Source organism: Miniopterus schreibersii (assembly GCF_964146895.1).
Source record: "Miniopterus schreibersii genome assembly, chromosome: 12".
Lineage (NCBI taxonomy): Eukaryota > Metazoa > Chordata > Mammalia > Chiroptera > Miniopteridae > Miniopterus > Miniopterus schreibersii.
This window is the reverse complement of record NC_138112.1, coordinates 12,017,135-12,044,371: the sequence shown is the minus strand read 5'-3', so window position 1 is coordinate 12,044,371 and position 27,237 is coordinate 12,017,135. Positions and strand designations below refer to the sequence as shown.

Genomic DNA, 27,237 nt, shown 5'->3' with positions numbered 1-27,237 from the left:
AAGGGTGCCAGAGTCTTATCAGAAAAGCAAAAAATGCTGCCAGAAGCCCTACTTATGTCTCATGGGCCGTCCCTAACTGGAGCACTAGAAGAACTGGCTAAGAGCTGGGTCAGCCTCTCAGCTTTTTGTAACAGAGTATAATCAACAAAAGCTACCAGGAGGTCAGGAAGAATGATAGATGGGGGAGACAGACAGGAGGACACACCTGTGTTGGTAAACCCCTGGTAACCTTATCAAGAGCAATTTCAGGGTGTATCAGGCCTGGGGAGGGTTGTTGAAGATTAACGGGTCGGTGAGAAGTGAGAATAAATGGTTCTTTCCTAATGTTTGAAAACAAGGTTAATGTAGGAAGCAACAATCTAAAGGAGAGGCATAGTGGACAGATACTTTGGTTTTAGGATTGTGGATGCTTGAGCATGTTAATAGGCTGGGAGGTTGAAACATTTGGAAAGGGGGAGATTTGAGGTATAAATGCTATGAAACAAAGATCAACCGTTGGAAAACCGTCCAAGGTGGCAGGGGATTGAAGATATTCTCTTCCTCCAAATCAAGAAAGGAAGAATAAAAGCGATGGTACAAGTTTACATGCGGACAGGAAGAAACGTGAAATTGTTGAAAATTCTATTTTAGCAAAAATACACTTTTAAAACTGGTGCAAAAGATAAAGTTCGACTCCACTACAGTATTTCCCAGTTTTAAGAAAGGCATGAGAAAGTAGTCAGACCTCGTGGGAATTTGTTTATTTAGACCCCCTGGCCAGACAAGCTAAGTTGAGGCCACTTTAGGATTTTTCTGACTTATATAGAATGGAAACCGAGAAGAACGGCATCTTTTCTGAGCATCTTGATTTCAGTTTGTTGTTTTTTTCCTCCCTTTTCTCAGGCTGGGGGGACCCAGCGAGTATGGAGATGATACCTGGCGTTTTTCTCACTCCTCTGCGGTACTGAGCAGTGAGGAAAGGATGCTGGCGGCAGGAGCAATGGCCCTGCGGCCGCCGCCGGGGCTCGCTCGGCACGTTTACTCGCGTCGCGCTCGCCGACTCCCAGCCTTAGGACGCCTCGGCGGTGACGCTCGCCGGGGCCGAGAGCAGGCGGCCGCAACTAGAATCTCCAGAAACCTGGGAAGTAACGGAGGCCACAGAGCGGGTCCAATCCGTTCACGAAGCAGCAGCTGCAGCGCCCCAGGTTCGGGCCCCCGCCACTTCCAAAATCAGAGCCGGAATCTGACGAGCCCGCCCTGACGCGCGTGAGAAAATGTTTCTCACTTTTCATTGGCTGGCCATCCCGGAGAGAGGCCCTGGCTTCATTCCCATTGGTTGCCGATTCCGTCACGTCCTTTGACCACACCCACTTCCGCGTCGGCGCCCAGTGAGCTTTGAGGGAGAGTGATTTCCAGGTGTCGGGGCGGGAGCCCGCGCGCAGCCCGCGCGCAGCCCGCCTGCTCCCCCCTCCCCCGCGCCGCGGTCCCGCCCCGCCCCCCGGCCCAGGCCCGGTCGGCCCCGCCTCTCCTTCCAGAGAGGGCGGGGACCAGGCGGCGGCCGCAGCCGCTGGAATATGCTGGAAGCCGGCGGGCGGGCACCCAGAGGTGCTGAACGGACAGTTCCCGCCGCCGAACTTGCCGGGCGGCGGTGCGGAGGGTGGGGCGGCCCCGGAGCCCGCGGGGCACGCGAGCGATGGAGACCATTTGGATCTACCAGTTCCGCCTCATCGTGATCGGGGACTCCACCGTGGGCAAGTCGTGCCTCCTGCACCGCTTCACCCAGGGCCGCTTTCCCGGGCTGCGCTCGCCCGCCTGCGACCCCACCGTCGGCGTGGACTTCTTCTCCCGCCTGCTGGAGATCGAGCCGGGCAAGAGGATCAAGCTGCAGCTCTGGGACACGGCGGGGCAGGAGCGGTTCAGGTAGGGCCGCCGGCGCCGGGACACGGGGGACCTCCGCCCCGCGCCGACCCCTCCGTCCGCCCGGGCGCCCCTTCCCCAAGCGCTCGCCGCGGGAGCCCGCGTCCGGAGAGGCTCGGTGCCCTTCCCTGTCGAAAGTGCACACACTCCATTCTCGCTTCCCCTTCGCCCCTCCTCTTCCAGGGGCGACTTCCTCCTCCGCAATTTCTCACTTCTTTCCTGCGCCCCCTTTCAGTTTTTCCTTTACCCTGGTCACCCTCACCGAACCCCTCTCCCCCAACCCTCTCTGCCGCTGCTGGTGGTATTCTGATCCCCAACTCTTCGGCGCCCCTTTTGCCTTCTCCCCAAACTTGGCGCCCTCTGCGCACAGCCCGACCCGCCGCCCCGCTCCGAGCTCCCCTTTCCCTCCCTGAGCCCGCTGCTGGCCCCCTGCGGCCCCCCGGAGAACTGCAGGGTCGGGCGCGCCGCGGGCGGCTGATCCCGGAGCTTCCCCGCGGCAGCGCTCGGGCGCAGGTTGCTCACTGCAGGAGCGCACTGTGCGCGGCGCAGGCGAGATGCGCGCGGTGACCGCCCGAACGCCTCCCGCACCCGGTGCGGTCATCAGCGTGGCCCGTGGCGGTGCTTCCTGTACAACAGCTAGATGCAGCCTCGGGGACACCGGCACAGCTGAGGGGGTTTGGTTTGGTTTGGTTAAGGGTTGGGGGCCCTTTTAGAAGTTTGTCCTCCTGGATGCTTTGGTGTTTGGAAAAAGAGATTACTGAGATTTGTCGGGAACTTGATTGTATTTGTAACGTAGCAAGGCGATGATACATCAGAATATACGTTTCTAAACAGAGAAGGAGAGAGTCCAACGAGTAAGTCAGTCTCATCCTAAATGTCCGCTGAGACCCTGGAAGGAGGGTTTCCGCAAAGGCCAGTCGTGTTATGTAAATAAAAACTGTCAATTGTATGCATTTCCCGGATGTTTAAGACTGAACCAGATACAAAGCACATTTTAAGTGTCTAGGATTTTTATTTATTTATTTTTTAGAGGAAGGTGGGGAATGTGATATACTGTAGTCTTTGGGGATTTTTAACAATTTCGAAACCATAAGCAAGCATTTTGCAGTCTTCAGCAAGCCCTGGGCGTGTGAAACACAGTCCACTGGCATGCGGGGACTTCCCAAACGTGGTTTCCCCTCACACACACACACACCCCCTCCAGCATCCATTCCCTATGAGATCAGCCTACTTTTGTGAGATTGTTCCAGCTTTTAAAGGTTTGGCTTCCAATCCCAGCTATGACACGCAGTCACAGAGATAATAAATGAACTACTTAGCTCGCTTATACCTTAGTTTTCCTATGTATGAAGTGTAAAGATGATAAGGCCAACCCTTCAGAAAGGTGTTAAAGGCTATTGATTTGAATTTTACAATACATAGAATTTCATGAAGATATTTTTTTCCTCTTCAAGAAGCTTCCGTTAAAATATATGTGTGTGTGTGTGTGTGTGTGTGTGTGTGTGTGTGTGTGTGTGTGTGTGTGTGTTTATTGATTTCAGAGAGAGGAAGGGAGAGGGAGAGAGAGAGAGAGAAAAACATCAGTGATAAGAGAGAGTCACTGATCTGCAGCTTCCTGCTGGCCCCCCACTGGGGATGGAGCCAGCAACCTCACCAGGACCAGAAACCGGAGCATGACCTCCTGGTTCATAGGTCAACCCTCAACCACGGGGCAACCCAGGCCTAGCAAGAAGCTTCCTTTAATGAAAATAATTTTCAAAGTTCTGATTCTTCATCTGTGAAATGAAGGAGCCATTATGATCTCTAAGATTCCTTGCAGTTTTACCATTCTAACATGGATCGCAAATTCCTTTACCTGTGATTGAAATCAAATATAAACTCTAAAATATTTCAGGATCAGAAAAAAAGCATTTACTACTGTGAATTGCAACTACAAGAAATATGGGTAGTAAATTTTATTGTATCTAACTATTTCCTTAAAAGTAGTTTCTGAACTTATTGACAAAAGAGTAAAGGATAGTTACTTTGATCTTAAAGACCTTTCTGCTAAATAGATCATTACCTTTAAGAAGAATGTAAATAGTAATTCGTTTTATATACATTATTAAAACCAGACAGTAACTCCCATAATGCAAGGACATTTAGGAAATGTTTACTGACAATGAGTCATACTTTATTTTGTCTGGCTCTTTACCAAAGGTATATATTTATAAATACATACATATTTCAGTAGCTACCTCCAAATAGTTGATTTTCTCTCATTTAGCAGGATGTTTCACCATAAAATTGCACTTAAAACAATTACTGTTAGCCCAACCGGCGTGGCTCAGTGGTTGAACATCAACCAGGAGGTCGCTGGTTCAATTCCTGGTCAGGGCATGTGACCAGGTTGCGGGCTCGATCCCCAGCAGGGAGTGTGCAGGAGGCAGCCCATTGATGTTGATGTTTTTCTCTCATTGATGTTTCTCTCTCTCTCCCTCACCCTTCCTCTTTCTAAAATTAATAAAATCATTTTTTAAAAAAAACAATTACTGTTAGCCCAGCCAGGCGTGGCTCAGCAGTTGAGCGTCGATCTAGGATCCAGGAGATTGGGGTTCGATTCCTGGTCAGGGCACATGCCCGGGTTGCGGGCTGCAGCCGATCAATGACTCTCTCATCATTGATGTTTCTATCTCTCTCTCTCCCTCTCCCTTTCTCTCTGAAATCAATAAAGATATATTAAAAAACAAACAAACAATTATTGTTAAATTATTCTGTATCTCCAAGAAACTATAGATACTTATTTTGAATAATAGATATCCTTGAACATTTATTTCATAGGAAGATGCTATAGTTCATGAAGATATATTCCTGTCAGTCGTAATCATTCCATTAGGAATTTGGGAAATTTTATATTTGGAGGTTTGTTAGTGATTAGATATAAACTAACAAAAAGGACCCTCTTTTAGACAGTTTGGCATGTAGCTTGAAAACATAGACAAATATGTTACAAAATAACAAAATAGTGAGCCAATAATTATAACTACAATTAGCCTTAGTTTTCTCCCCCCCCCCCAACTTTATGAAGATATAATAGGCAAATAAAGCCTTTGTTTTCAATCTTCAGATTAACATACCCGCAGACAATAACTACTTGCAAAAAATAAAAGGGGGAAAAAAATCAAGAAGGTTTAGAACAGCGATTTTCAACCCATGTGCCACAAGAATTTTTAAAACATGCAGTATGACTAGTCAGGGGCACAGACCTCTTTTTCCTTAGATTGTCAAAAAATAACAACAGCCAACATAACAATAGCTGTCTGGTGTGAATGAATCAGAATTTACCTATTTTTCTTTTTGTCAGATCAACAAAAAATATATTTTTTGTACATGCTGCAGAATTTTAGTAATTAGTTTATGTGTGCCATGAGATGAAAATTTCTGGTTTAGAAAAATATATAGGTGAGCATAATGTAAGTTGTAATATAACATTCAAATGTTAAGTTTTTATTTACACTGCTTTAACGAGGATAAATGTTAAATCACTGTATTAAGGAGAGTCAAAATTACAGCACTGTCATTAAAGATGGGAATTTATTTCTCTTGTGTAGCAAACAGTCTTAAGGGAAGTGGTCCAAGTTGGTGGAGTGGCTCTCCTCCAGGCCATCATTCAGGTACCTTCCTTCTGTTTTCTGTTATCTTTAGGACATAATCATCTTCGTGGACACTGTGTTCCAGCTCAGGGGAAGGGAAAAGAAAAGATCTAAATCAGGCGGTGTTCCTTTTAAGCAAGTGAGACTGACATGGTGCAAATCACTTCAGCTCTCAATTCACTGAGAAGAAATTAATTGTAAGGTCACACTTAGACTGGGCTACCATGTGCCCAGGAAGAAGGGAAGATGGATTTGGCGTGGCAGGGATTGCAAGGAAACTAGCAATCGCCACTTTTAATTTTTAATCATCATAGTGGAAAAGGCTTAGCAAGAAGGGAAACAAGAATATTGCTTAACACAGTGTTAATAAGGATAAATATTGGAATGGCTAGAAATATGGAGAGAATCAAAGGTAAGAATATAAATTTTATTTTCTTATTTTTTAAAATTTTTATTGAATTTATTGGGGTGTATATTGTATTGTGTGTTCACCACCCCAAGTCAAGTCTCCTTCTATCATCACTTATCCCCTTTCTACCCTCTTCTCCCTCCCCCCACCTCCTGTTCCCTCTGGTAATCACAATACTGTTGTCTGTGTCTGTGAGGGGTTTTCCTTTGCTTCACCCTTCACCTTTTTCACCAAGCCCCACAACTCCCCTCCTCTCTTATAGCTCTCAGTCTGTTCTCTGTATCTGTGACTTTGTTTCTATTTTGTTTGTTAGTTCATTTTGTTCAGTAAATTCCACATATAAGTGAAATCATGTGGTACTTGTTTTTCTCTGCCTGGCTTATTTCACTCAGCATAATACTCCCCAGGTCCATCCATCATGTCCCAAAGGGTAAGATTTCTTTCTTCTTTACAGCTGCGTAGTATTCCATTGTGTAAATGCACCACAGCTTTTTTATCCACTCATCTACTGATGGGTACTTGGGCTGCTTCCAAATCTTGGTTATTGTAAACAGCACTGCAATGAACATAGGGGTGCATATATTCTTTCGAATTAGTGTTTTGGGTTTCTTTGGATAAATTCCCAGAAGTGGAATCGCTGGGTCACAAGGCAGTTCCATTTTTAATTTTTTGATGTAACTTCAAGTATGGAGTTACTACAAAAAACAGTGCATGAGGGCTCCCTTTTCCCCACATCCTCACCAACACTTGTTGTTTGCTGACTTACTAACGATAGCCGTTCTGACAGGTGTGAGGTGATATATCATTGTGGTTTTAATTTGCATTTCTCTGATGATTGGTGACATTGAGCATCTTTTCACATGTCTATTGACCATCTATATGTCCTCTTTGGAGAAGTGTCTTTTCAGATCCTTTGCCTATATTTTATTTGGATTGTTTGTTTTTGGTGTTGAGTTTTATAAGTTCTTTATAAATTTTGAATATTAGCTCCTTATCAGATGTTCCATTGGTGAATATATTCTCCCATTCAGTGGATTGTCTTTTCGTTTTGTTGATGATTTCCTTTGCTGTGCAAAAACTTTCAGTTGGGTGTAGTCCCATTTGTTTATTTTTTCGTTTGTTTCCCTTGCCCAAGGCAATATATCAGAAAAAATATTGCTATGAGAAATGTCCAAGATTTTCCTGCCTATGTTTTCTTCTAGGATTTTTATGGTTTCGAATCTAACACTTAAGTCTTTAATCCATTTTGAGTTTATTCTTGTGTGTGGTGTAAGAGGGTGGTCTGGTTTAATTTTTTTGCTCATATCCGTCCAATTTTCCCAACATCATTTATTGAATAGACCATCTTTACCCCAATGTATGTTCTTGCCTCCATTGTCAGATATTAATTGACCATAAAGGCGGGAGTTTATTTCTGGGCTGTCTATTCTGTTCCATTGATCTGTATTTCTGTTTTTATGCCAATACCATGCTGTTTTGATTATTATGGCCTTGTAGTATAGTTTTACATCAGGTAGAGTGGTTCAAACTTTTCCCATAAATAGCATTTTTATGAAAATAAAATGAGGTAAAGAAATAGCAATATTGGCTGTAGGGAATAGGAAACCTCTAGGCTTTGAACCAGATTTGACCTTTCCTTTTTCTTTTCATATTGTCTGACCTTTGAGGTGTTATAGTTACAGCACTGGTTATTAAGCTCAGAGCATAATGTGCTCCTAATGCAGTGCTTTTCAGAGCGTGTTCTGCAGAATACTCATCCCTTGGGATTCATTTTACAGGATGGGTTCTGTGATCAAGTAAGTTTGGAAATCCCTGTATTCCATATGGCATTCTCTTAGATGCATATCATTAAGGCTCTAAGAAATATTGTGGCAAAGAAATCTGTTTGACTTTGATTAATCTAGCATTTTCCAAATTTATTTGAGGGACTATTTTTGTTGTTGTTGTTAATCCTCACTCGAGGATATTTTTTCCATAAATTTTTTTTAGAAAGAATGGAAGGGAGTGGGGAGGAGGGAGAGAGAGAGAGAGAGAGAAACATCGATGGGAGAGAGACACATTGATTGGCTGCCTCAACCCGGGGGATTGAACCCACAACCCAGGTATGTGCCCTTGACCAGGAATCAAACCCACAACCATTCTGTCTGCTGACTGATACTCTAACCACTGAGCCAAACCAACCAGGGCTTCAGGAACTATTTTTAAATGTGAAAATCTATGATAACTAGTGTTCTAAGGAGTATAGTTTAAGAGACACTGCCTTAATGAGTGGCTTTAGTCACATTCCTTGAGCAGAACTGCTCAACTTTTGAGGTTTGGAGCAATGGGAGAACCTGCAGACATTAGTTAACCAGCAAACTAACTTAGCAAAGAGCTGTAAGCAGCAAGTGCTATATAAGAGACAGCCTTCCCCCATTCCTTCCCACCCCCCAAAAAATTTAAGGGTGCCTCTCAGGCTAGGCCTCTCCCTCTCCGCCTGCCTGCTGCCTCTCTTTTCCTTTAGCTCCTCTTCACTGTGTATCTTTCTCTTCCCCAGGAGTCTTTCCCTCCTTCACCTTCTGATTTTAATTTTTCCTTTATCTGTCTGTCCCTACGCAGTTTCCTCTCACCCTTCTTTTTCTCTCCTTCCTTTTAATTTTAATGTGTCTCCTACTCTCATTTATGTTTAGCTTCTCTCTCCTTATTTGTCCCTCTGGTTCCCTATGTCTCTGTTTTTCCCTCTACCCCTTCAAAATATTCATATGAAGTTAATGTTTAAAGGTGGTTTATGTTTTCTGCTCATAATTTTAAAAGCAAGCAATGTGAACATTTTATATTTCTCCTAAAGAGAACTTTTAAAATGCCTAAGCTAAACTGGTGTGTGTGTGTGTGTGTGTGTGTGTGTGTGTGTGTGTGTGTGTGTGTGTGTGTGTTTAAGGGGCCCTCATTTGATCCCTACATGGATAGGCAGGTTTATGATCACATAGGTGACAGAGCAGAGATTGTCCACAATTAAGTATTGTAATCGTTGCCATCTACTGTTCCAAGTTATTGGAAACAATGGAAACCTAGGCTGTCTTTTTATAATGAGTAATCAGGTAATACAATGTCTTGGTTAAAATTAAGTTGTGATGTGTAATAAGTAACAGAAATCTAGCCAAATGGGTTTAGATAACAAGGGATAAATTATATATAGTGCAGATCTCATGAAAGACAAAAACTCACTGATTACACAGGTGTCTGAAAGTATGGAAACTCCGACAACAAGAGTTTGTGGATTTTCTGTCCAGTTTATTTTCATTTTTCAGCTTGTCAGCTCCCAACCCTCTTGGTCTCTGAGCCTCTTATTCAGTTTCTTTCAAGAAAATATCTCATTGGCTAGTCAAGTAGACCAGCAAAGCAGCTCCTCCACAGTCAGGTTAGTAAGATTCACTTACATATAATACAAATATATTACAATACAAATATGTTAGGTATGTATTGTGTACCTGTGTACAGATCTGTAAGGGTCTACCCTTTGGGAAAGAAAAATTCCCAGATGAAGGAAATGAGTGGTCGCCACAAAAAGTGTCTATTCATGGTGTTTCAGAATAAAATGCTATGTCAGAACGAGCCAGCATCATTTCTAGCAAGTGAGGTAGAATGTAAAAAGATGACCCACGTAGCCAAACATATTTTATACTCTAAAGATTTTCGCTGTCCACTCAGGCAATTCAGACCATTTTGAGTGATTGCATAATCAGCACATTCAAGAACCTAACCAGTAATTTTAAAAACCTGTAATTGTTTTTCTTAATTTCTTTTTTCTTCAATAAATCCATTGATTTAGCATATGTCGCCATGGCCTCAGTGCTGCATTGAGATACGAAGTCAATTATATGTCCTGAAGTAAACTAAATAGTGTACACCAAATGTCTAAAGGGCCTGGGCCTGCAGTAGGCAAAATTGCTAAGTTGATAAAGCCCATTCTTCGGGTTTTGGGGGTTTCCCACTTTTCTTTCTTCCTGTTTTTAGATAGTGAAACCTTGACCTACTCTTCCTTCCTGTACTCTCTCACATCTCAATAAAAAAGCCATCCCCAGGTACTCCATATTAGCTTTAGAGAAAGAAGTAGCTGGGAAACCAAGACACAGAATTATTAATAGTTGAAAACAACTTAATAAGGGTCCTACCTATAGATATGTGGCTGCTGGGTGTTGGAATTTCCTCTCATTACACTACAGTGGTGACCACCTATTCTGACACATTGGCCCACACTTAGCTTTCAGAGCAAGGGCTAGAGAAAAGTTCGAGATGAAGTTGTGAGTGTATGGATCACCACACTAGAGTTTTCACATGAATGAAAGGGCTTTGATCAGCCTCAGAGAAAAGAAAGAAGAAATTTTCAGCCATTTTATCAGTCAGTTTGGCTAACAAAGATTTCTTACCTTCCATAGCCATGTTACTTGAAAGTTTAAAAATATCTTTGAATAATCTGAGACTATTAATTTTGGTATATTAAGAGCCAGTTATTTTTTAAAAATATATTTTTATTGATTTTAGAGAGAGAGGAAGGGAGAGGGAGAGAGAGAGAAAAAAAACACACACATTGATGTGAGGGAGAAACATTGGCTGGTTGCCTCCCTTATGTACCCTGACCAGGGATAGAACCTGCAACCCCGGGCATGTGCCCTGACCAGGAATCAAACTAACGACCCTCTAGTGCATGGAACAACACCCAACCAACTGAACCACACCGGCCAGGGCAAGAACTGGTTATTTTTATCTAAGTTAGAGGAATTCTGCTTTCTTCCAGTCTGCTCTGCCAAGCAGTGGAAAAGAAAGGCGAGCTACTGAAGTACCCAGGCACGCACACATATATCAAGGAACATAAGATATTGCTTTAATAAGATATTTTCAATTGTTCTAAAGTGAAATGCCTACAAAACCAATACTGTATGATTCTAATTCAGTAACTTTTAATCAATTCTGATAATACATAGTTCTGGGAAGTTCACTTTTAAAATTGCCACTCCACACAATCTGTTTTGCTGCTATAATCAGAAAACAAACAGGGAAAGGGCCTTCTACAAGAGAAGTGGTACCGGTGACCGACAGCAAACACCTATGTCTGCAGCGGCACTCACCCCTCCCCTTCGGGCAGTACTCAGGGCTGCAGTGCTCCACTCAGAACAGAAATGAATAGTGCCACTGCTGTGGAGAAATTTATATGAAGTCTTTTGCCTTGTTAGACAAGGAAAAGTGTCAGGTATTAGGCAAAGCTACACATAAATACTACCTATGACATCCTAAAGTTTCAAAAATACTATGAAGTAAAGTAGATTTCCAGCCTTTCAACACTGCCCCATTTTTTTCTGGAGAAACTAAAATCAACCAGGACAATGATTTACTTGTGGAAATTCATGCATTTATTTAGCTTAACTGTATGTCAGGCACTAGATATAAAAATAGTTAAGATCTCTCACATTCAAGGTCCATGCTGTCTCTATACGGGCTAGAGTACAGACTACCTTGCTGTAACAAAGAGACTGCCCGAATATGGTAACTTAAATAATATAGAACTTTGTGTCTCTCTCCCATGACACTAGTCCAGAATGAGCAGCTGTGGGCTTCCAGGGTGGCTCTGCCTCCACCTCTGTTCCCAGGGTTCTCCAGTCATTGCCATTTCCTTGCAAGCAGGAAGGAGGAAGGAAGCCCAGGGCAAGTGGCTACTACAAAGAGATGAATCTCAGGCGGCACATATAACCTCTGATGTCCCACTGATCCAAACTTAGTGACATGACCAAAGCTAACTGCAGGCGAGCTGGAATATAGCCTCTGGTGAGTTGCCACGTGCCAGCTAGAACTCATCAAGTTGTGTTTTCCAAGGAAGACAAGAATAGATACTGGGGGCCAGTTAGAGGCTTTTCTCAGACTCATGGCACAGAAAGATGATAATAAAATAATTGCACTAAATGCTGGCAACGACTAAAATAACTTTCAGTGGCAGACCAAAGGGAGGACCTGTCACCTCTGCCTAGGGTGGTCCTTGAGGTGGGGACATGAAGGATATGTCAGTAGTAAGAGAAAGAGCCATAGTATGCTTTACAAATGTGAGAAAAGGACCTTATATATTCTCTTGCTTGGGGTAACTAATCACTGTGAATTGCAGGAAACAGAACTTGGTAAAGCTTCTTAGCAAACCAGGTCTGTGTCTTGTCCGGTTTGCTGAGTGAGGTTGTGTCAAATTGGTACTTGAAGAGGAAGAAGAAAAAGTGTCCTCCCTCCTCCAAAATAAAGGACAAATTATAATAAATAGTAAGAATAAAAGAGTTCTTTTCCTGGAATGAGCATTTCTTATTCCTAGTTGTAGGGAGCCCTATTTTTACCTCCTATTACCGTGTTGATTCATAGGAAATAATGTTACATTTATAACTTCATCCGTGTGGGGTATTTATTTGCAGTGATGTCTGGATACTGTTGTTGTTTTTTCTTTTCTGTGCATTGCCTTCATGTCAGAGTGTTATCTTTTAGATCATATGCATGTTCTGTCAAAGAAGCTTTGCACAGACCCAAACAAACAAATAAACAAAAATACTTTTAGATTCTGAGAAAATGAGGCAGAGACTGGAAGAACAGTAAGAAGAAATCAGTCATACTTGGGACACAGGCATGGTGTGAAAGTCTACAAAGCCAATGCACATTGGAACAGTGGGCCTGGGTGAAGGGCCACACTGGCAGGACCAAGAAATAAAGAATAAAACAAAGACACACACAGGAAGAGTAAGGACCTTCAATAAATTTGAGCACGTTGGACACTAAGACTGTCTAGTCCTTCCCACCACTCAGCTCCCTGAGTGCTGGCAGTCAGGCCTTCACCCTTCAAACAGGACACTGGTGAAATCATTTCTGATTTTTGATGGAAAGACCCTGGAATTATAAAAGAAAACACTTTTAATGTTTGTATGTATAAAGAAAAATATAAGCCCAGGGCTGTGTGACTCAGTGGTTGAGTGTCAACCCATGAACCAGGAGGTCACGGTTCAATTCCCAGTCAGGGCACATGCCAGGGTGGCCCACTCGATCCCCAGTAGGGGGCGTGCAGGGGGCAGCCGATCGATGATTCTCTCTCATCATTGATAATTCTCTCTCTCTCTCCCTCTCCCTTTTTCTCTCTGAAATCAATAAAAACATACTTTTTAAAAAAATAAAATAAAAAGACAACAACTTTCTTTAAAAAATAAAGAAAAATGTAAGGTATAAGCTTCAAGTTTCAGAATCTTAGGCAAGGGCAGGGACTGTTGGCATCAGTAATAATAAAGGAACTGGGAGACTTGTTTAGTCTCCTGAAAGCAGTCAGAAAGGCCCGGATTACACGGCAAGAGGCAGGTAAATAAAACATCAACATGACGTCTGTTCCCAGAAGGGCGCAGAACTGTAATGTCATGGTGAACGGAGGCTCTCACGAGACTAATGCTTTCATAGGCCGCTTGCTGCCAACAGCCTTTGGCATCAAAGTGCTTCTGTCCTCTAGATGCCGGTTTTACAATTGGCAAAGCCGCAAGAAGGGCTTTTCCAGGATGGAGCATCTGGTTCACTTTACCTAAGTAAGTAGCAAGTGCTCTGTATTTTGTTGCTTTTTAAAGAGGCCTGTGCACATCCAACCAAGATCATAATAACAGCATAGCAATTTATATAACCTTGCTACTTTCAGATAAAACTTTATATGTAAGTAACTAGTATAAATAATTTTGAACTTTCTAGGGCCTGTGGACTTCTGTCCTGTGTGTGACAGAAGCATCCTGTTTCAAGCACCTTCCAGAAAACTAGATAACTGTTTAATTTGAGATATTGTTTACATATCTTAGAGGCTCAGGAATCATGTCATTTGTGTAAAACAAAAATTCCAAATTCACCAAGGGATATCATTCACACTTGATTGCATAACTCATTGTAAATGTAAGCAAACTTTTGTACTCTCAATATCATTCGTCTGTATTTCAGAATAAAATTAAAGGGGAACATTAGTTAAAAATGTTTACATAAACAAGGTGACCATTTTTTCTACTCTAAAGCAAATATATAAGAATAAATCTTGTGGATGAATATTCATTACACATGATTGAATATTATTTGGCCATAAAAAAAGAAAAGCCTCTAATATGCTATGACATGGATGTATCTTGAGGACCTTATGCTAAATAAAGTAAACCAGTCACAGAAAGGACAAATAATTCCACTTATATGAGGTATCTAAAGTAGTCCAAGGCGGTGGGATGAGAAGGAGATGAGCTGCTGTTCAGTAGGTATAGAGTTTCAGTCATGCAAGATGAAAAAGTTCTAGAGACCTACTGTGCAACACTGTGCTTATAGTGAATAATTCTCTACTTACACTTAAAATTGTTAAGGACAGACCTCACGTGTTTTTCAGCACAGTAATTTTAAAAAATAATTTGGCCTCATGAAACTGTTCAAAGTTTAAAAATATTTTTACTTTGCTTTTCTTATAAAATATATGCAGATCATATCAATCATGTCTTTGGTTGCCGGCAGCAAAACTACCTTTGAGGACGTTAATAAAAAATGAAAGTAACTGGAAGCATGTCTGAGGCACAGAGACTTGATGGGAAACTGGAGGGACCAGACTTGGAATGAATCAAAAGATCCCTGGGGTTCTGGGCAGCCAGAGGCACAGAAGGCCAGTGTGGTCCCCACGTCACTGTTGTCCCTTTTTTGCCTATTTACGCACAGCCATAAGAATCCCCAAATGGCCCGTTGGCAGCCTCAGCTAATTCAGTAGAAGCATCACGTAGTTCCCTAGTGAAAGCATTTATCCCTTGGACACTAAAACCTTTATATCAGCATAGCTTAGAGTTACAGGAATTAGGAGCAACAAAAAAATTTAGTGACTCATTAAGTGTAATTGTGTGTGGCACCATCACCCCACCTTCACCCCTTGTTTCCCAAACCACAGCATCTATTTATGGGGGGGAAAATACCACCTACTCTATTCCTCACTGGTTTAGAACATACACACCCTGAAGGATCATGCCAAAATTTTACAAATCTGGACATGGGCATAACTGAATCTTAATACCCATTCCACAGTTTTGTAGGGCAAGATGCCTCTACGTGACAGTGACAAGATCAATGAATTCCATGGCATCGGCCCATTTCCCTATTTCTTCCTCTGTTAGGTGAAGTCTTTGGTCTGTATCAAAGTCTGGAGACATGACTGTGTGAGGCATTCCATAAGTTCATGGGTGCTGGTGCTAGTATCACTTGAGTCCAGACTAAATGTCTGTTACGGTGAGGACATGTCAGTGTCCCGTCCATGAGGTGCCTCCCAGAGTAAAGTACCATATCCAAAGTGTCAGCAGCTGCTGGAAAATTGCGTATTAAGCTGTAACAGTCCAAGTAAGAGGAAGTCTGTGTTGAGCCCAGTCACAGCCTCCATCTCTCCACCATGACCACTTTGAGTCCAAACTGGGGTGAAAGTGTGCTGACTCTTAACTCTAGGACAGGACACTTTGTTTCACCAATTATTAGGAACCTCCATAGAGGAGTTTTTGGTGAATATTCACACAGGATACAAGTATTCACACACCCTAGACCCATCAACATACCTCTTCCCCAGTACCTCCTTGTTACCAGTCCTCCGATGTTGTTTTTTCCAACATGCCAAACCCTTATCCTCTGCTCATGAATTGGTGTCAATTCTTACCTATAGCTCTCCATTTCTTCCACAAATGGGAGGGTTTCTCTTTTCCACTGGGCTTCAAGTGGAGCGGGGCTGACCAATGCCAGCTTATTGTTTCGAGCCACCTGTAAGGAAGACTTGAATTTTTCCCTCTTCAATTATAGGGAAACGCACAGAAGGCCATACACTGAGAGGGTGCTGCAGGAGCAGGCACCCTGGGTGTTTGAGCCTGGTTACCTAGGTCCCCTCAGGTTCCACTCCTGCCTGCTTCTGCTTGGCGACAAAGTTCCAGTCTGAGTCAGAATATATAGCGCTTTTTGTTGTTGTTGTTCAAAATATGACAGAGGTCCCTTTTTCTCCCCAGTGACCCACTCCACCCCGTCGCGCACCCCCCCAGCCCCTCTCCCCACCATTGTCCATGTCCTTGGGTTGTACATATATACATATAAGTTCTTTGGTTAATCTCTCCCCCTCCACCCACCCGATCCCCCCATCCCTCTGAGATTCGTCAGTCTGATCCCTGCTTCCATGTCACTGAATCATTTCTGTTCATCAGTTTATTAAGTTCTTTAGATTCCACATACAAGGAAGATCATGTGATGTTTGTCTTTCTCTGCCTGGCTTATTTTGCTTAGCATAATACTCTCCAGATCCCTCCATGCTGTCTCAAAGGGTATAAGATCCCCCTTCTTCACAGCTGCATAGTATTCCATGGTGTGAATGTCCCACAGCTTTTTTATCCACTCATCTACTGATGGGCACTTGGGCTGTTTCCAGATCTTAGCTATTTTAAATTGTATAGCACTTTTTAAAAAACTTTTTAAAATTTATTTCAGAGAGAGAAAGGGAGAGATGGAAACATCAATGATGAGAGTCATTGATCAGCCGCCTCCTGCTGGCCCCCTACCGGGGATGGAGCCCAAAACCCAGGCATGTGCCCTGACTGGAATCAAACTGTGACCTCCTGGTTCAACAACTGAGCCATGCCGGCCGGGCAGAACACATAGCTCTTGATGAGCACTTAGATTGCAGTCACTTGATGTTCCACAGCCAGGCGTTTTGTCTCTTATCAAAGAAAGGTTGTAAGCCAAAAACGATTTCTCAAAAGTGAAATAGCTCTTGACAAAGACAGCATGCCTTTATTCCAAAATATCACTCCTGTAATTTGTCCAGCGGAACCTTCCCCAGGCTTGACAGAGCATACCAGTCTGCCATAGGCAGGCAGGCACCATCAAACCAAGTGGCAACGCTGCTTGCAGTGTAGCTTGGACCAGCTGAAGGGACTTCCCTGGCTTTCAGCCCCAGTAAAGCTGGTAGCCTTTTGAATCTCCCACCTAATGGGTCAGAAAGGTACATCCAAATATTATACAAGTATCCCCCAAAACTCCAAAAGGTCTTCCAAGTAGTATGCTTCTTTCTTCTTGGTAGTGGGCATAAGATAACCACAACTTGTCTTTGGAGAGGTTTTGCCAACATGCCCAGATTAAGGGATTTCCCCCCCCCCAAAGAAACTTCACAGAGATTACTGGCTACTGTATTTTCATGGGATGTATATTTAGGATGCATATGTGTATATTTAATTTATTCCCCCTTCGTCCAACTATGACATGCTCATAGCAACTTAGTGACCTAAGGTTGGGCACCTTTTTTTTTTATGCACTGCTAGTATCTCAGTCCCTCAAACTTCCTTACTCCCTGCACCAATTCTCCTGTTTCCCCAACAGCTGTGTCCATGGTTCCTACCAAATCAGCCATTCACCCACTGACAATGTGTTGAGTGCCCACTATGTGCCAGGCACTTAAGAACCACTGGGTATTCCGTGATGAGCATGGACATGGCTGCTGCCTGCCTCTCACAGTTAGCAAACCAATATCCAGGATTCAGAAAGTGGGCAGGAGAGGGAAAGGAGCACTGACCTTGATCACAGATTCTGCCCGCCAGCCTGAGAAACAGACCCTAACCAGACAGAGCAGCCACGTTTCCTTCTATGGAGGAATCTAATAAAAGAACTAGAATGTTCCTCCAGTTTTCCTGTGGGGAGAAAAAAGTTGGATGGAAATTCTGTTTCTTCCTGTGGTAGAAGCCTAAATGCAAAGAAATAGGGAAGAGACTTTCTCCTGATACCAGCAGTATCCTTGGCAGTGCTGAGTGCCCACCGGTTATAATTGATTCACAGTGCCACCACCCTGCCTGGCTGAGTGATTTCTGCATGCTGGACCGATCCAGATACAGTTTTCCCAAATGAATAGGACAGAGGAAGAGGGGCTTGGGAATTGAGATGTTTCCAAGAGAACAATCATAGTGATGTTTCCTAGAACTAAGATACGGAAGGAGGTAAAGATAGCAGGGTATTGATGGGTAGAAAGTGATAGAGTTGGTCAGTGGCTTACAAACCTTAATGAAATTAACGAATTATCACAGTAAAAGCATGCTGGTGGGCTGTGAAATTCTGATCCAAAAAATAGATGAAATTTGCCGTTTTTGAGGTCGTGAGCATTTCTGATGGTGAGAAGGAAGTGCATCGGAAAGGCAGAATTGATGGGAAAGTTCATCAGAAATGAGGAAGTCAAGAAACTTAGAGATGACACCAGACAGTTGAAGGGATGTTGAAATCAGTGAGCAGAGTGACAGGAGCCGAGACAGGAAGGAAAACAAAGCAGAGGGAATGACCAAGCAGTTGGCAGATGATAACAGATGAGCTGGGTGGCATAAGCCTCAAAGGAGCAGGGGCCTTTTTTACAACTGTGTTGGGAGAATTGTTATCTGGAAGTGGCAATGGGGAGGCAGAAGCCACCTCCTCCTGCTGCCGGATGAGCCACCTGAGCAGGCTGCAGGGACAGCCGTGCTCCCAGGGGCCGGCCGGTTTCAGTCAAGGCCAGGAGGAGGGAACATTCTGAGAGGACTGTTCTTTGACAATGGGATAGGAGTTGCTCATATGTACCTTTCTGGGCATGGTACCTCTGCTAAATTCACACATATAAAGATGAGTAGCAAAACAATAACAAATTAATTATCCTTGAGAAAAATGTTTAAATATGTAATCACTTGAGAATCTCTCTGGTGGGAATTCTGAGGAGAAACAGGAAAGCAAAGGAAATGGCAGAAAGAGGAGGTAAAATGCTTTCTTCACAGCAAATGGTACTTGTGGTGTTGGGTCACAGAACTGAGCTGTAATGTCAGCCGTAGGGATAATGAAAGTGAGCAAAAGTCAAGAGTACCAGGTAACCACTGGTCCCTCACAAAGATCTTTGATGCATCAGCAAGTAACAGATGAGTTTGCTTAAGGATGACCTCAATGCTCAAAATCATTGACAACTTGGAAACTGAGACACATGCAATCTCTGGCTCATCTAACGCTTAATGCTTTCCCTCCAATAAAATTAATCCAGTATAACAGATATTAAGTGACATCTATCATTTGCCAGGTAGTATGATTGTTGGGTACATAGATGAAAAATATTTGACCCTCAAGGAGTCCTGAATTTAGTGGGAGACATACCAGCACCTCCAATCAAAACATTATGAAAACTGATATAATCATAATGGCAGCATGCCAGAGATCTAACGGAATATAAGAGGAGTGCCTAAGAGAGGGGAATGGGGAGAGGTCAATGGTAGGAAAGGATTCTCAGATATGTGATTTTTGATCTGACTCTTGAAGGAGAAATAGAAGTTTGCTAGGCAAAAAGAGATAGAAGACATTCTAGGTAGAGAAAACAACATACATTCAAAGGCAAGAAATATAAAATAGTATAGGCAAGGAAACAAATGGCACACTTGAAAGTTAACTGAAAAGAGTTTAATGAAGTACCTATTTACAGAAATGTGGGAAAGGTCAAGGGCACCAACAAAGGATGGTGAAGCTCTTCAGGGATAGCAACAGTGGGAAGCCACTAACCACCTGGCCAGAAGGGGTGAGGGAATGGGATGAAAGGGCCAGAACCTGGTGAAAGCCATGGCCATGGGAGTGGAACTGCCCAACAGGAACCTGAACCAGAAGCAGAGGAAGACAAGCACTGCCAAGTCACAGCCCAGGTCGGCGCCAGGGGGTGTCAATACCTGTCCTCTCTTTCTTCCAGTCTCCAGCAGGCACCTCCCATTGGCTGAACCCCACTGCAAGCCAGAAGGAAAGGGAGTTTGGGAAAGCTTTCTGTTAAGGGTCAGCTTCCTGAGGCCCAGAGAGCAGAGACTAGATCTGGAGAGGCAAAAAATTATCAGCATACCTCATCCCAAGTCCAGACCACGTCCTGTTTCTTGAATAGGTATAGCATAGGACTCTACCTGTAATTAATAGTATAACAAGTTTGCTCTTATTTCTTTCTTCACTGGTAGAAGAGGGGCTTGTTGAATTAAATGACTGGGAGAGATTCATAAGATCTGGTTTGCTAGCAATCTCTGTTCTTCACATCTTTCTGTGTGCCTATTTTTAATAATTATTAAAAATAATTATTATTCTTTCAGATATTTAAAAATAAAAATAAATAATCCTGCCCGGCTGGTGTGGCTAAGTGGTTGAGCATTGACCCATGAACCAGGAGATCACAGTTTGATTCCCAGTTTCGGGCTCCATCCCCAGTAGGGGGCGTGCAGGAGGCAGCCAATCAACAACTCGCTCATCATTGATGTTTCTATCTCTCTTTCCCTGTCCCTTCCTCTCTCTGAAATCAATAAAGACATATTTTTTTTTTAAATAATAATAATCCTAAGACAGAGCAAGGTGACATACCATGTAAGTGCTTATTTGTCTATCTAAACATAACTTTTGTTGTCAGTGGTTGAAACTGGCTTGCATATTTTTGTTCACTTACAACACATCATGCTTGATTTACAAATTCTGGTTAAATCACATTAAGGTATCGTCATATTTCATTATGGGGCTACATTGTTTGAAAAGGGGGAATGAGAACAACTTGTCCTTTTACAACCTTTTTCTCTATTTTTCAGATCCATAACTCGATCTTATTACCGCAACTCAGTCGGTGGATTTTTAGTATTTGACATTACGAACCGACGATCTTTCGAACACGTGAAAGACTGGCTGGAAGAAGCCAAAATGCACGTACAGCCGTTTCAGATTGTATTTCTGCTAGTGGGACACAAATGTGATTTAGCTTCACAGCGTCAAGTGACAAGGGAAGAAGCTGAGAAGCTGTCAGCAGACTGTGGTATGAAGTATATAGAAACCTCAGCAAGGGATGCCACAAATGTTGAGGAATCCTTCACCATCTTGACAAGAGACATATATGAGCTCATCAAGAGGGGAGAGATTTGTATTCAGGACGGCTGGGAAGGGGTAAAAAGCGGGTTTGTTCCGAACACTGTGCACTCTTCTGAGGAAGCAGTGAAGCCCAGGAAAGAGTGCTTCTGCTGACTGCAGACGTGCCGAGGAGCTACCAAGAACAGGCGGGAGTCGTCTCAGGACTGGTACCAACATGAACAGGAAAGCGATGCAATGAAAGCATTAAAAAAGGTGATAGGCCCATGTGAACACTGTTTTGCAAGGTGTTCGATCTGGAGCACTATGCTTACTTGTTACACCACAAGACTGGGTATTTTGCTAAAGTATCAGGCAAAGCAGACAACTTTCTCTTGAAACTACCAAAATTACCCCCATTCTCACTTTGTTAGTATATAGCTGAACTTAATGTCCAAATATGTCAATATAACTCATTTTTCTTGACAGTTTGAAATGGAGTTTTTGTGCACATACCGTCTGATTGAAAAGATTTGATCAGGAATTACATTCTCTTGAGTTCACTTATTAACATTGGATGGTAAAGTAGATTTAAGAATGCGCCGTTCACTTACAAATTAAACAATCTCAGAGGTATCAACTACGCTAACGTAGCAGTTCCTTCTTTAAGGTACCAGGTTTTTATCCATTCTCTGAAATATTTATCTTCCCTTAATTTTGCCGAACATAAGAAAATTAGTTTTGTACTCATTTTTGTTCTCTGATTTATTGCTCCTGAAAATTTTATGGTTTTTGAAGCTATGCAAGGATCCAAGCAAAATATTTTATTGCAAATATTTGTAAAGATAAAAACAAAGGACCACTTATGAACAGAGGTTTTGATGCTATAATATACTGTCCTTATTCAGACAAGAAAAACAAATGTATTTCTATACTGACATTTTCAAAAAAGTAAATGCAGTTTACCTTGAACTATTGTCAAAATTATCAATATAGGTAAATATAGAATGCTTTTAGTAATAGCTTTTTTGCCCAAGTAAATTTCTAAATTTCCCCATTTCCAACACGACATGAGTGTAAGAAAGATTTTTCTGGTTAGTTGGTTAGACGTTTGGTACATTTAGCATTCAATTTCTATTTTACATCTCATCAGTAAAAGTAAAGATAAAATAATGAATCAAGGCTGCAAAATGACTTTTGAGTGTCTTAATTTTTAACTTACTGGTTAAATTCCCATCCTGGTAGGGACATTTTGATGCAATGTCAAATTTTATATAATATACATTTCTATTCTGTTCTGTAAACCATTCCTATTACAAAGGGGCACCATGAAGCTGCCTTTTTGGAATCATGAGGTTTTTACTGTTAAACTGTAGTAGCTTCATTTTTTTTGTTTGTTTGTTTTGTTTTAAGCCAAAGGGATATGGTAGAAAGAATATTTAAGGAGAAATAAAAACCTGGGTTCTGAGCTTGCCTTTGCTGTACCAGTATTTTTACATGAGTAAGTCACTTAACCTCTCTAAGCATCCGTTTTCTCACCTGTAAAATGAGGCTAATAACCCCATTTATGGAATTACTGTATGGAATTATTTTGAGAATTAACTGAATCATGTGAAAAAGCTTTGTAAATAGAGAAAGCAGCATACAAATGTGAGATTGGTATCAGCTGCTCATGGGCATGCTGTTATATTTACAGTGGTTTTCTCATGTTCTTTTCCCTGCATTCCCACATTCTGAAGAGAGAGCAGAAAAGGTCCATGTTCTCGTGGACCTGGGGGAATTCTTGGTTTGATGTCTACCCTCTGCCCTCTTAACCTGAAACACTGCTTCTCCGAAGTGGAAATGATAGAAAGGAAAATCCCAGAAGACTTAATTGAAGCAAAGTCATATTTGAATCTAGTTTTTGTGCATCTTCAAAGTAGATATTTAATTATATGTTTAAATACTTGTACATTTTCTAGGTTCATGTATTTTAATAACACTATGAGAGAATATAAATTATAACATCACTATAAAATTTCTGAATATTTATATTGTCAACATTTTCTTGATATCCTTAGATTAATTCACTTGAGTGAGTTCAAACTATAATTGACCAGATAAGAAAATACCTGTCTCCCAAAATGTGAAGTAATCTATTTTTACTATTAAAATTTTAAATCTTGTATTATAATTTTTCATCAGTCCAAAATGGCATAAACTCAAAAACTGAATATCTAACAGCAGTTTAACGTATAGGTCACCTGTGCCTACTTAAAAAGTTAAATAGCTCAAATATAAAATGTGATTTAACTTTCAGTGGACACCTTTTGTAATACTAAATAAGAGTAATATTTGGCTAAGATTCAGAGTAAAATTAAGAAATCAGAAGAAACAAATGGAAAGGCAGGGCCCCGCAAAGTTGATTATGACCAAGGTTGCACATGAGCGGAAGCAAGCCTAGAACTCTGGTTCTCCTTACACCTTGGTCCTGGTTCTTTCCATGACCATGCTGTGTCGCGTGTGTATATGTTTGTGTGTGTGGTGAAGAAAAGGGGAAATGTGTTCTAACTAAATCCACAAAATACTAAAATTGGGCTAAGTCATTTTGAGGTTATAGAGGAGCAATTTCTGGTAAAACAGTTTTAAAATGAACAATGACTACAAAGATCTGAGTTCTTATACAAGATTGCCAAACGATATAACCTTAGCCAGATATCTTTTATCCAGATATATGTATATATATATATATATTATGTATACATATATATGGATATTATACATAGAGAGATATAAAATAGCTGACCTATTTTCTTACATCATTATAGAGAATATGGATAAATAATGCCAAAGTAGTAAAAATATATGTTCCAGGCAAAACATTTTGACTAAGTGTCTTAGAAGTCATATATGAACCAGATATAACTGAAATTATTTAATTTAATTTAAAATTAATTTAATTTTAATTTAAATCTATCTAAATTTTAAAAAAAATTTAACTACTGAATGATGTAGCTAATTACTAAATATTTTAAATAAATGTGATAAAAAATGAAATGGGAAACTATCCAATGGTATGATACGCTCGTCCCTGGCAGAAATTGCTCATCTTGAGTAGAATTAACACCTTTAGTGCATGTGGTGATGTGATGGTTCATTAAATGGTAAGCTTAAGCCAAAATGATTATGTAACCAGAGTGCTTTTAAATGTGGCCTTTGTATACATAATAGTAGCAAACAAGATTTCTTGGGCCTGGAAACTTGAGAGTTTAGTCTAGGTTTCCCAAAGCCGCAAAGTACTTCATGATTTTTGTGTGTGGCAACCAAAGCCATCTTTATTATTAAGATAATTTTACCAATCTATTTATACAACTTCACATCATCAAAAAACTGAATCTATGGATTAATAAAATCATTTTAAGAGTGCTTTTGTCAGATTTTATATTGCCCTTGGTTCGATTAATTACAAAGTTTCCATTGACTTCAAAAAGTATACTATAGTTGAATAATTTCCTTAGGTCTGACTTAGTGAGCAGGATTTGAAAGACTAAAGGCCCATTTTATAAGCTAGCTCATTTTTCCCAAGTAACTGCCTGGAGAGATTAAGTTGGAATTGCAAAGGAAACATGTAATCTTTAAGGAAAAAATAAAAAAGCAAGACTATAAAGGCTTTAAATTTAGATTCTTTATATTTTAATATAGAATACATTCCCAACCAGAAGCTAACTCCTGGAAATTCTACAGCTGATAAATAGCTATCTCTGCTTCAGAATCTTTCTAAATCCAGTGTTTTCACTAAACTTTAAGAGCGACCAATCTTCACATGATCTTAAAATAACTGACAGACTGTTCTCCTAAACCTGAATGAACTGCTGCATGACTTGGTATTTCTATAATCTTAATAACCAATGAAAGTAGACACATGAGTGATGAGCTATGACAATCTCTATCAATCACTACACTATCTAGCTCGCTCACTACACATAATCACGATATAGAATAAATAAAAAGAAAATTTTTTAAGATTTTAAAAATTCGTGTTCTTTATTGTTATCTTATCTGGGTAAATTTTTTGTCTTTTTTTAAAATAGTGCCTAAAACATTGTGACATTCTGTGACTTCTAATCGATTGTTACTATGTTGAATTAATCCTTTTAAATTTGGGTTCCATATACATGGTTCTAATTTATATATTCCATGGAATAAATATGTTTTGCTACAATCATATCTTGTCATTTTTTTTAAAGAATGACAGCCAATAGAACAAAGAGATGGTATAAACTTTTTGAAGTGTGTTATTAGTGTTATTTTATTTTAAATAATGAATAAAAGAATGAGAATGAGAACTATGATTTTCACAAGATTGTTACATTATCCATCTTTAATGGTGCTTTTATTTTTTTTATTTTTTAAGGTGTCATTCCTTCCATGACTGCTTTTTTTTCTTTTTTCCTTTTTTAAATATATCTTTATTGATTTCAGAGAGAGGAAGGGAGAGGGAGAGAGAGAGAGAGAGAAACATCAATGATGAGAGAGTCATTGATCGGCTGCAGCCCAAAACCCGGGTATGTGCCCTGACCGGGAATCGAACCCCGATCTCTTGGATCCTAGGTCGATGCTCAACCGCTGAACCACGCCAGCTGGGCTAGTGGTGCTTTTAAAACAGAAGCAACTATTTAACTGCAATTAAATGCACATGTGTGTATTCACAAGCGAAGTACAAATAAGAATCAATTGAACATCTGAAATTTCTTATATGTAACATAATTCCCTAGTGGACGGTGGGGTAGAACCTCATAACCAAATATTAATATATATGCAGCCAAATATATGAATATTCACGTTAAAAAAGACAAAATCTAATGAGTTCATGTCAGATGTTTTTGCTGCCAAATGAATTATCTAAAGAATTTTAGGCTCTAGACAGTTTGGTTCAGTGGTTAGAGTGTTGGCCTGCAGACCGAAGGGTCCCAGGTTCCATTCCGGCCAAGGGCACGTGCCTCGGTTACAGGCTCAATTCCCAGCCCTGGTCAAGGCGAGTTCGGGGGGCAACCAATCTCTCTCTCTCCCACTCTCTGTGAAAAGCAATGGAAAAAAGAGCCTTAGGTAAGGATTAAAAAAACAAAACAATTTTAGGCTTTCAGGGCTTTCTGGATTGCAGAATTGTAGAAAAGGGATCGTGGTCACGTACTATACCTTACCAGATAATTCAGATTTTGACTTTCTAGTTGTTTCATCTTTATCATGCTTCAGCCTTGCACACAGTAGGAGCTTATTAAACTTTGAATTGAACTGTTAAATCACACACAAAAAATTTTCAAACCTTCTGCATGTATAACCAGTTACACATGTAAAATACAGGTTGGGGCAAAAGTACATTTACAGTTGTGAGTGTGCAAAACAGAGTTTATTCTTGTATCATTACTTATTAATTATTGCATTATTTTCCATACTAACAATTGTAAAGCTACTTTTGCCCCACCCTGCATTTGCAACAGCATAAGCACTTGATAAATGTCATCTTTTAGTTTTGTTTTACTTTTTTTAGTCTTACACTTATAACCACCAAGTTGCCAATAAGCCAGTTCTAATCCCCATGGTGTGCCAAAAGCTAATTTATTTTTATTTTTATGTTGTTTTATAGATATCCCCTTTTTTCCCCCATTGATCTCTTCCATCCCTCACTCACCCCACCTCCAGGCCTTCCCCATACCAATGTCTGTGTCCATAGATTATGCACATAAGCGTATAAATTCTTTGATTACTCTCTCCCCATCCACTCCCCCACCCCTGCCTTCCCGCTGAGATCCCTCAGTCTGTTCCATGCTTCTATGTCTCTGGATCTACTTTGTTCATCAGTTTATTTTGTTTATTATATTCCACATATGAATGAGATCATGTGGTACTTGTCTTTCTCTGCCTGGCTTATTTCGCTTAGCATAATACTCTCCAGGTCCATCCATGCTGTGCCAAAGGCTAAGAGATCCTTTTTTATAGCTGCATAGTACTCCATGGTGTGAATGTCCACAGCTTTTTTATCCACTCATCTACTGATGGGCACTGGGGCTGTTTCCAGATCTTAGCTATTGTAAGTTATGCGGCTAATAACAGAAGGGTGCATAAGTTCTCCAAAAGCTAATTTTTGATAATGGCTGTCTTACTGGTTCATTATAATGGTCATCACTCTTTGAAATGGTCTCATTCTCAGAGTCAAGGAAGAATGCCTTAATAGGACAAACAGGAAATAATACAGCTCTTGGGGATAGCTGGCAATGACCAGCATCATCTGGCCAGACTAATAGGTGCTCAAACGAGTGTAGGCCATCCCATCTCAACAGCATGCTGGAGATATTTATCACCGGGAGCAGTAAATGCATGTGCACAGTGTGGTAAGGACTGTGGGTCAAAGAATTGGGCTTCTTCGTCTGTTATGTATAAAATGATGATTAATACCATTGTTTTTTAAAA

The 27,237-nt window shown here is 41.1% G+C and overlaps 1 protein-coding gene across 1 annotated transcript; it reads left to right on the top strand.

Annotated features, from left to right (window-relative positions):
- The first annotated feature begins 1,515 nt into the window (after nt 1-1,515).
- Nucleotides 1,516-24,987, top strand: RAB39A (RAB39A, member RAS oncogene family). The gene is made up of 2 exons (XM_081152916.1): nt 1,516-1,899; nt 20,541-24,987. Exons 1-2 carry the CDS (start codon nt 1,673-1,675, stop codon nt 20,965-20,967), a joined length of 654 nt encoding a protein of 217 aa, XP_081009042.1. The 5' UTR covers nt 1,516-1,672; the 3' UTR covers nt 20,968-24,987.
- The last annotated feature ends 2,250 nt before the right edge of the window (nt 24,988-27,237 follow it).

What these genes read in the sequence shown, in the direction of transcription:
- RAB39A (XM_081152916.1), top strand. Translation starts at nt 1,673, where the DNA reads ATGGAGACCATTTGGATCTACCAGTTCCGCCTCATCGTGATCGGGGAC. An exon ending in GCGGGGCAGGAGCGGTTCAG is followed by an intron (nt 1,900 to 20,540) that starts GTAGGGCCGCCG and finishes TCTATTTTTCAG; the next exon opens with ATCCATAACTCGATCTTATT.